The following is a 10,396-nucleotide window of genomic DNA, read 5'->3' as shown; positions in this document are numbered from 1 at the left end:
TACGCAGTATGTACGCAGTATGTAGATGTCTGGATACTTGTATCTATTCAGCATCACCACACATATCGGCTTTGGCTTGTGAAAGGTGAAATGGATCATGCATATTCCGTACACCGTGGATGTAATTAAATAGACGAGTACACATGTACTTGACCAGTACCTACCTCGTAGTCAACTTACATGCATGCTTTAACTATTACTCGTTATGATTGAAGTTAGGCAATTTTCCCCTGGTGATAGTTTCTAGTGGTTTCCCTTTTCCGCGGCTATCATTGAATGTTTTTCATGCGTTCCTAGGCAGCTCTGGCAGTTACGGTGACCCAAATGACCTCAACGGGAAAGAGAAAAGAGAAGAAAAGCCTTCCCTCATCGACGGAGCTAAGAGGTGTCCACTAGCATTTGAACGGGTCAGGTAGGTACATCCATACATGGAAATTGTGAGGACAGGGGTCCTCTAGGTCGTCAAGGTACGGATATACTTAGGTACTTAAATACATAAGTACGTAGATACTTCTAGGTGGTAGACACTGAACAAGCCAGGACAGCGCAGGTACATACAGTACCTACCGCTAGGTACTAGGTAGATAGATTAGCAAACAAGCGAAGGTGCCTGCTAGGTAGGAAGGTTTGGAACGTACCGAAATATTATACGGTATTATTTATACTGTGACTATGTCACTCGGTCATGTTCCCCCCCTGCGCCGTAATCTCTGTCACATCAGAGGCCAAACAAAAACGTCGTCCTGCCGTCCTTTGAACATTTTTGTACCGATCGACAACGACCCCATAACTCGGCCAGCGCAAAAACCCAACCACGCAACCATCCTGCCATCGCCCATCGCTCCAGTACACCCAGTCACCTAGTCACCCCCCAAAACACCTGTTGCACCCCCCGTTCTAAAAAGTCCTGAGGTTTTGACTGACGATCACTTCAAACTACGTCGAATTGGTTCCCCCCGCTCATCCCCGATTCGCAAGACCGGGTCCCGTTAGACCTCTTTCTGCTTCTTCTGCTTCTTTCCTCCCTTATTACCCAAAGCCCACCCCATCTATCCTTCTTTCTGCCACTGTAGCTTGACCGACTTATACAACCCACACCCTCCTACGAAAGACAAAACAATCATCGTAGAAAAAGAGCCGATGTATCCTTCTTGCAGGAACTAGCCAAGCCAACCAGCCAGCCAGCAGTCAGCCAGCCTCCTGCGTCCTTCTCTCGTTACCTACACTTTACGCTTCCGGCTTGTCACGCATACGCATTCGCAACCGCAACCTATTCTGCCCGTTCCTCGACCACGGCGCATCTTCTTCACTGAATGGTGGCGATCTCTTCGAGGATAGGGCGACGGGAGGATACGGGCGTAAACGTCGACGGCATATTGCCATCCTTTAATTCATTCTAATACTATAACTGCAACGGCTTGGAAGTCTTTCGCTTTTACCAACTCAATAACTTCATTTCGATATACAATTTCCACGGTCTGGACCAGTAAATAAAGTCGCCTTTCACCATGAGTAGTGAACCCACCGACACCAAGCCTAATCCCCCTGAGCGATCAGACTCGTCATCCTCTTCCGTGGGGAGCCAGGAGATCCACAACCCCGTCCCGATCCGACCACGCTTGCCTAATAGAAAGAGCAGCGGTACTCTTATAGTCCCTCGAGATTCTAATCAAGTCGGACCGCTGGAGCCGGAACTCGAGCCAGATGATGTTAGAGCGATGAGCCCGCGAAGAACTAGCGAGGACATTGAGGTTATGGGACGCGAGGCACGAGAAGAGCTTCATAAGTGAGATAACCCGTCTTGCGTCGCCGAATTATTATTTACGCTAACATTTCTAGACATGCGAGAGCATTACAAGATTCACTCCTCATGATATTTAACCGAATAGAGGCTGTTAGGGAGGAACACGACAAGCTGGATAGCCACAACAAATTTTTACAGAAATACATCGGTGATCTGATGAGCACAAGCAAGATAACCGCTACCAACAGGGGTAGGAAATAAGCAGTCGCTGGGAATAGTAGCAGTGGGGAGGAATAAAGCTGGACAACCCTATAGCCGCCATGTTACGACAATGGCGCCTATGATACCCATACCGATTCTGCGATTTTACATCGCCTACGGCACCGAAGAAAATGAACTCGACGAATCTACATTACACATCGTCGACAAAAAGTTCACTCGGTAGCCTTTTGTCGCTTATTCGACTTACCTGGTTCGCCCTAGTCTCACGCCTAGGCTAACTAGCTTTGAGAGGATTCGATTCTGAATGTGTTATCATCAACAGTGCTGCGCGAGGGCGATGAGTTGTACTGTGATTCTATACCAAGACAGGGGATCCGGTGTTGAAAAAGAAGTTTATACCACTGCCGTTTCATGACTTACATCAGCATCAGGATTACCATTGGCTCACGGGGTGGGTTGATCGGAATTTGGCATCACAAACGGCGTTTGCAATAACGAATATTTGATTTCGGCAAGTCGATCAGGGGCGATTGACCTCGTCGGCAACATGTACGTAGGCGTTGCTCGTCATTAAAGCATAACAATTGGTTCAAAAATGATTCGCGAATGGGAACTACCCGTTCGTTCGACTACTGCTGGCTTTCCTCCTCTTGGCGACGAATTGCGTCTTGTGATCTGGCAGATAGTGGACCCTCGATTGTTTCGGATCTCAGCCTACTTTGCCCGGTCGTCCAATGTTCAAGTCGCGGTATTAAGAAGCTGACAACATACTGCCCTATTATAGGATGACTCGCAATCTCGTTATCGGTTGTGTCGTGTCTACAACCACCACCGAGGATGGCTATAGGTTATCTCAACTGTAACGTTGGGTAAGATGCCAACGGTTACCCTCCCAACGATAGGAGCGAATCACTCGACCCGAGCAATAGATCGATATCCACCGTCACCCATCCTCCCTCATGGCGATACTACGCAGGTGAAATTGTTTCTAGGAGTTACGCTACGCTACAAGGTAGATATGCGAATTGAGAAGAACACGTCGACACTGACGCTTGTGTGACGGGGGATTCACAGTTTTACGGCATGAGTGTCGGGTTGGGTGCCTCGACATTGCAGATGCTGTGGTCCCAAAGATTGAAGAAACAAATATGATGGGCGGGAAGGTGAGTGTACCGTCTAGGCAATTCATATGCAGTGTAAACAAACTCGTCGGATGGTAGTGGTGGAGGAACCGGTCTGTCAAAATAGGGGCCACGACGGGGATCCACATATCCTTCGAATGAATCCGGGATTCATCTGCCGGCCGTGGATCGGAAGCCAGGATGGCAGGATGACCGGCGAACTTGAAATATGATGGATCTCTTTTTCTTTCGACGAGACGGGTGACTACGCACTATTTCACTCTAAGGCGTCTTGACGAGGGGTCTTTGAGGGATGGTCAGGTTGAAATCCATGGATGATGGAAAAGATCAGGACCATAAGATAAATCCCATGCTAATCAAAAATCCCATAAGCCCAACTGGCGCCCGAATTGAGCAGCAAAAAAAAGTAATATCGCGTGTAACCACACTTGGAGGATGTTTGGTCAGAAACCCCTGACGGCTGCCGTCCCTACGCACTTCTTTTTTGTATATTTCTCTCGTTTATAGGCCATAGAAATATCTCACCCCCACGACCCAAGATGACGAGGATTCACCTGAACAGTGACATTCGCATATTAAATATCCAGCCCAAAATCCTCGCATTTCTATCACTTTTGAGAAATCCCATAAACCTTCTCATGGACGATAGATGTGACTATATTAGTCATCGTGTCTCGCCAGTTGTTGTCGCGAATAGCGGACCCTGTTACCCTGCTCTCTTACAGGCATCCACCCGCGGGGGTCGAAGCATGGGGGGTATATACACTTTTACTTGCCTATCTCTTACGGTGCATACTGTACAGTATGTATATAACATGGGCAAGTAGTTCTCGATGAGCGACCGTACGCATTACCCCTCTCCCTCTCCCTTCCCATCCACTATACTCTATAGGCTAGGCAGTTATGGTTATCTGTTATAAGATCTCACATTTCAGCAAGAAGCCTCACCGGTCCCCTGATTGGGGAGTGTTGGCCGTGGGCATTAACCCTTGCGAGCTATTTTTCCCGCGGCACGCGACAGTACGTGGGATGGCTGGATGGATGGATGGACGGGATGGAGAATATGAAATGGTATCTTCTTTCACCGCTCTCGTCTCATCTTCCCCAGTCCGTTCTCTGCCTACATACATACATACATACCTACCTACTGACTTACTAGATACTGTACCTGCCGTATCAAAGTCAGACATACCGGGTGCCGCTATTCGCCATTGCGCCAGCATGATATGTAACGGTCTACTACTGTAAGCAATAGTCCAATGTAACATGTGAATCATTTTCTCCTATTCTTATTCGCCTTTCCCACGCTACGGCGCTTGACTAAGCCACTCACCCCTTCGACTATCGTACGTCAAACCCACCGTGGTAACTATCGACATATCTACCTAGACAGATACGTACACAGGTCAGATCCATTGGTTACATCCCTGGAAGAGGATCCTCTGTACATCTTTCCTAGATCTACAAAGAGCTGAGCGGCTGGCTGCCATCTTCTCGGCTAGATGCGGCTGGATCCTGATACCCCGAATTCGTGGTACTGGAAAATGATGCCTACTGCCTATTTCTTATTGCCTATTGCCTATCGACAAAAGATACGGCGCGCGCGAGACATACGGCAAGACATACTTACATGCGCGGATACGCACATATCTGCCTACAATACCTACATGAAGTAGGCAAACCAACGCGTGTCTAGGTAACCTTGGATTCCTCAAATGGCATACTTTTCGGTACAGAAGTAGGTTGCTATGTATATGAGCCTCATGCATGGAAATTCGGGAAGCATTCCCTATAGGGTGCCACGAAGGGGACATAGGAAGACGAAGGTCAGATGCTCACCTTCCTGCATTATTCTATCAAACAGCGAAACGAAGACATAACGATAGGTCGCCTCGCGAGCTCGGGTAAGGATAAAACGTATATTTCCATATACAACGGTAGAATGGATGCGTATATAGATTCGATATATGGTTATTAATAAGCCCCATACCCATAACCTGCCTCTTTCGTTTTCTTCTCCGATGCGACAAATCCGCCAGCGCTAGAAGTCCAAGATCGATATGATGACAGGCAAACCTTGAGGAACGGAAATAACTATTTCAGAAGCTATCATTTTCTCCCATTTTCCTGCCAAGAAATAGCTGGTCCTAAGCACGTTCGATAGGTACACCCCTGAGCTGCATAATACACGCCTTCAGAGACACACCCAAGTTATTGTATCGCATCCGCGGGTAAAAGGGATATTGAAACCTCGGGTACTTAGCGGCTCTAAGTATCATCACCGTCCACCTCTTGCGTACACCCTGATGAATCTTGTTGTGGCGATACTCTTTATTAAGGCCGACGACATGTGACCTATGAAGCCTCAAGGCGAATTGATCATGAGATATGATGTCGAGAAGTATAGTAGTTGGAAGTTGGCTGATCGTTTAGCTAGAAAACGCTAGACTAGAAGGGCCGTCGTCATGTCTAGCATCGGCCGAAATACTAGCTCACCGTCTGTTCCCCCATCGCCGACCCTTTGTTGAATTCCCCGGTGGGATGGTTAGAATATTCCAGAGATCGAATTGGCGTCGTTCCAAGGGGTCTATATTACCTGCCATAACTCGTGTTCGGCGAACAAGCTCCTTTACCAGCAGAGTTATTATACAGTATCTGCCTAGGGTAGGCTTTAACGGATCTCAATTCTTGCTTTCGTCTGGAGAGATTCAAGGAACTTAGGTTTATCTCCCAGGATACCCCCTGATGAAATAGATCTGGGGAGAATTAGCTAGTCGCCGGAGATTTGGAAGTTTTTTTTCGTTCGGGTCGCCCTAGGGAGAGGTCGAAGGAACCGGGAACACACTACTATCGCAGTAGCGTCCAATGACGACGCCTCGATGAATCCCCAGACGAAGCATCACGTCCGTTCGCAAACGAACCTTCATCGACCCAAGTTTACCTCGAAACCTTGAATCAACCCTGAATCACATCCTACCCGTGTAGGTAATGACCTTCAGGAGATATTCCTCCGTCGGCATGTTCCGCGGCCCAGGAACCGAATCTAATGCGTCGAAGGGGCGCTGTCCATGGCAACATCAAAGCCGGCGATTTTCGCACATGTACTCGCGCATTTCCATACCTCAAACCTCATACCTCATATCTACATACCTACTAGCCGATACATACACAAACAAACAAGGCTCGGGGAGCTGGAGCAGAGCTCCCCCTCCTCAGCACCGCTACGTTCCACCCCTTATGGAGCATTAAGGGTCTGACGAAGGGTCCTAACAGGCCACCTCAGGATAAGCGAGCGAAATCCCGCTTCTCGAAATCAGGGTCCTCCATTCCACCATACCCAAAAACCCATACCCATACCCATTACCCATCATACCTACCCAGCCAGCAGCCCATTAATACATAGCATATACAGTCCACGCTAACGCATTGATACCTAGGGCGGGCAGACAGGACCTAGTAGCAAGTCCGTCCCCTTAGGCTAAGCCTTCCGAAGGACTCGCGGCGGGGAGGGGGGGTTATGTATGTACGTATGTACATATATCGAAACGGTCACGGTACATAATAAAAACCGAATGAAAAAAAAACCACCACCACCATAATAATAAGGGTCTTGTCAAGTTTCCCTAGCGCCTTAGCGCCTGCTACGTGCGTCATCCCGGGACGCCGAAAACAAGAATCGGGACCGCGCTACGCCCTCTCAGGGCCTAGCCGCTGAGGCGCGCCACGAGCGAGTGGGGGCGACCCTCTCCATAACCTACCTACCTTTCAACATACATGTACAAATAACACCACTTAGGTACCTAAAGAAGCAGTGCTAACTATGCGATGATAATCTTGGGCACCCAGAACCAGACTAAAGCGATGGCAGAGTGGAGACGGTATTATCATCATGCAGTGCTGTCGTGACAGCGAGGGACATTTCGAAGTCGGTGAGGTCCAAGGTTTGATGAGATTACATACACTAAAGGACCCCAACCCCTGTTCGCGCAGCTCATGGGTTACCGGAAGCTTACTACTATGTGTGAATATGTGTGTACTTCGACGAACTAGACTAATAAGAGCCGACGAGCATAGAAGAATTGTAGGCAGTTGAAACAAGCCGGTATGACGTCGGGAAACTTGGTTCATACTGTACAGTAGGTAGCATCTAGCTGCATGCGGTATCAGGGGTATGTATATACCTAGAGATCCCACGTGAAAAATAGCCTTGGCTTACCGATTTGTGTCACCGAGAAATGGTTAGGGGGTAAGACGTCCATCCGTAATTTGAACAGCAGTGGTATATTATCTAGAGTATCTATCCAAACGCTAAAATGATAGAGCCATACGCCGGACTCCAGACTGTGTGATGACGTTGACTCGAGGCCACGTCTAAGGGGAGAAAGACCTAACGCTGAACCGTGGTGGGAATATGCAGAGTGTAAAGACCGCGAAGTATATGTTAGGACGCCGTCCTCCTGAACTATACCTATACTTGGACTTCCAGAGCGATGGATTGGTATAAATACAACGCGATAGGTCCGAATAAACTTGACTACGACTACTGGCCGCAGAAGTGTATAATGAGAGTATGATAGTGTGGTCATCATTTGTTAATAACCGAAACTGTCATGTTGATGAACCGGGCAGCGCCCTGGATGATCGACGAACCATGCAGTGATGCAAGACCGATGGAAACGACACAGGCACTCCAAGCGTGCCATAGGAACGCCAACCTCGAATTCCTCGAGACAGATAGTACATTCCGCAGAGTCGACGCAGTCCTTCTCAGTCGCTAGATACGGGAACATACCAGTTCTTCGAGCAGTCAGAGGCGGCACCCCATGGCTGCCCGGCATGCTGGATCCGACTGATCCCGGCCCTGACCCCGACCTTGATCCTGGGCTGTATGCGCTATGGGCTACGATACATGACTCGATGTGCGATTCTCGACGAGCCTCAAAGTTGGATAACTCTCTTGAAGGCAGCTCTCGGTGACATATGGGACACTCGTCCTCCTCGGGAATCTGGGGCGGAGGTGGCAATGGGCGATTCATCGTCGCCGCCGAGGAGGAAGATGATGGACCCCCAAGGCCAGCCATATCGGCTAGATCAGCCAGAGAAGCACCGGGGAAACGATGACCTAGGAAAGAAGAGTGACGATATGTAGAGTATGGATGTGGGTAGTATGTTGGTGAAGTTCCGCTTATGATCCGGCTCTGAGGAGGGTAGTAATTACTACTCGTAGCTCTTGAGGGACCCGGGCCAGAGTGCTACAACGGTATTAGTACATGTTTGATACGTAGAGGAAGGTTACCAACCATGGTGACACTTCGACTCCTGGAATAGGTGTCCGGGGACATGTTGGGCGGTATCATATATTGTGGGTAACGATTCACATTGTTGTCGCTGTTGTGATTACCATTATAATTATAATTACCACTAGAACTGCTTTGAGACCGGTGATGAGGAAGTGGTGATCTCGGGGAGAATTGTCCCGTCGAGTGCTGAGTTTGCGGCGGTGTTGTATTCGGGTCCGGAACACAGGGGTTACAAAGCCGGACCTGTTCGCCGCCTCCTAAAGCACTGAAATCGGCAATGCTACCTTCTTCTCCGAGAAAGGAATACCGATGAAAGTTCCGTTCTCCAGGTGGCCGCACAATATACTGATGCGGTATCGTAATCTTATGTGGCGAGCATGAATTACATACAACTCTTCCGCATTTTCTATATCGGCCATTAGCTTTTGTCAATAGCTTACTTACTTCACTTAATGATATATAGATGCCAAAAACCTACCGGCAATGGTGCTTCCTAACAAAAAAGCTGAACTGTGTACGGCATATTGGACAGTACGTCACTTCACTATCCGGCTGCCACCGTGGAAGGGAAACTTCTTGCGGAGACCTCCTTGGAGAGAACGGTGGTGCTATCGGGTTCAATCTTGAGGTAGGTCGCTGATTCTCGGGTGGGTTGGAGGTTGAAGCTATATTATTTCGACTTGCATCATCTGGGAGCTCGGCTCTTCCATCTGGCGTAGAATGTGATGTGTCTTCATTCGAGATAGATAGTTCGGCGAGTGACTCGACTGTTTGATGTAGAGCTTCCCTCAGAGTGATACCGGCCTCTTGTGCTGCAGAAGTCCCCCTCATGCCCCGCGCTGGCACTGGTGTTGGCTCTGAATTTGCCTGCTCCTCAGATGAGCCACTGATGCTCGATAATTCCGTATCCAAAGCTGGAACCTGCCCAGGCGTTGTTATAGCTTCTCCACTTAATTCGACATCTGGATGTTCCACGCTAGCTGAATCCTCCGCTATGCCGTTAACCTGCGATGACGAATCTTCAGATGGAAGAGACTGGTCGCTTCTGCCAGCATCAGATGTGTTGGGGCTGACGTCTATCACAGCATTCCTCGGAAATCTATGCGTCGGGCAATCGTAGTAGGAGTCGCATCCCGGTGTAGAAGAATCAGTACTCCTAGCATATGAACTTTCCGACTCGGCGTCGCGGATTGCATGAATTTGCTCTCCGGACGGACCGGGAGCATCGGTCACATTGTCGGCCGTCGACATCCTGGGATTTGGACTGGCTTAAGCCACTTGAAGAGGCGCTAATAAGGAGATCATGGAAGCATAAAAGACACCGGCTTCTCTGGAAAATATTCCTCGGTAGTTGGACAAGGTTATAGGATGGAACGATCGCGGGCGAATAAGAATTATTGGAAAATCTAGTAGGAGGAAAGTTAGTAATGGTCTAATGACGATCTTGTATCGATGCCGTGATGTCGAAGGGAAGATTGAGGGGCTGATCTGGTGTCATAGCCGTCCCACACGCGGACTTCCATTCCATAGACTTACAAATTGACAAAATGCCTATAAAGTTCGAAAAATAGGGAAGACAGAATCTTCGACTATACGCAGCTATCTAACAAAAGAAATTAAGAAAGTAGATGACAGTTTCTCGATAGAACGGTCGGAAGGTTGATTCGATAACACGCGACTCCCCTAAGTTTCGGTGGGGAGAGATAGAGAGGCTTGGAGGTACGGAGGAGTTACACAATCGCCCAATCACCTGGACAATTTCCAATTTCCATATGCTTTTCTTATCTTATCGCTTAACTCGGTCTCAAAACCTTACTGATCATGTATGTAACTTTGTACTACCTAGGTAATCAGCTGCTAATGCGCGTGCTTGGGGGTTCAAGGTGGGGATTAGCCGCAGTGGGGCAGAAGAGTTGAAGAACCTTATCCTCTACAAAGTAATAGCTAAGATCCTTCATGGTGCCATAGTGGAGAATATGCACCTGTGG

At 48.5% G+C, this 10,396-nt stretch overlaps 2 protein-coding genes across 2 annotated transcripts; one reads left to right on the top strand and one right to left on the bottom strand.

The window, feature by feature from the left end:
- Positions 1-1,210: 1,210 nt before the first annotated feature.
- On the top strand, positions 1,211-2,368 carry GGS22DRAFT_16800 (uncharacterized protein). Its single transcript, XM_047962070.1, has 2 exons — positions 1,211-1,786; positions 1,840-2,368. The coding sequence occupies exons 1-2, from the start codon at positions 1,509-1,511 to the stop codon at positions 2,003-2,005; spliced, it is 444 nt and encodes a 147-aa protein (XP_047824508.1). The 5' UTR covers positions 1,211-1,508; the 3' UTR covers positions 2,006-2,368.
- Positions 2,369-7,061: 4,693 nt separating this feature from the next.
- Positions 7,062-10,125, bottom strand: GGS22DRAFT_151547 (FYVE-domain-containing protein). Its single transcript, XM_047959509.1, has 5 exons — positions 9,945-10,125; positions 8,887-9,814; positions 8,409-8,814; positions 7,325-8,360; positions 7,062-7,259 (listed from the first exon to the last, which is right to left on the bottom strand). The coding sequence occupies exons 2-4, from the start codon at positions 9,657-9,659 to the stop codon at positions 7,701-7,703; spliced, it is 1,839 nt and encodes a 612-aa protein (XP_047824507.1). The 5' UTR covers positions 9,660-9,814; positions 9,945-10,125; the 3' UTR covers positions 7,062-7,259; positions 7,325-7,700.
- Between the last annotated feature and the right edge of the window lie 271 nt (positions 10,126-10,396).

Source organism: Annulohypoxylon maeteangense, assembly GCF_022496945.1.
Source record: "Annulohypoxylon maeteangense strain CBS 123835 unplaced genomic scaffold GGS22scaffold_1, whole genome shotgun sequence".
NCBI classification, from domain to species: domain Eukaryota; kingdom Fungi; phylum Ascomycota; class Sordariomycetes; order Xylariales; family Hypoxylaceae; genus Annulohypoxylon; species Annulohypoxylon maeteangense.
This window is presented reverse-complemented; position numbering and strand designations above follow the sequence as displayed.

Bases quoted from the DNA above. Each gene is read 5' to 3' on its own strand.
- GGS22DRAFT_151547 (XM_047959509.1), bottom strand. From the start codon at position 9,659: ATGTCGACGGCCGACAATGTGACCGATGCTCCCGGTCCGTCCGGAGAG. The intron at 8,815-8,886 runs GTAGGTTTTTGG...TGGCCGATATAG, and splicing joins GTTAGGAAGCACCATTGCCG to AAAATGCGGAAGAGTTGTAT. The intron at 8,361-8,408 runs GTTGGTAACCTT...ATACCGTTGTAG, and splicing joins GGAGTCGAAGTGTCACCATG to CACTCTGGCCCGGGTCCCTC.
- GGS22DRAFT_16800 (XM_047962070.1), top strand. From the start codon at position 1,509: ATGAGTAGTGAACCCACCGACACCAAGCCTAATCCCCCTGAGCGATCA. The intron at 1,787-1,839 runs GTGAGATAACCC...TAACATTTCTAG, and splicing joins GCACGAGAAGAGCTTCATAA to ACATGCGAGAGCATTACAAG.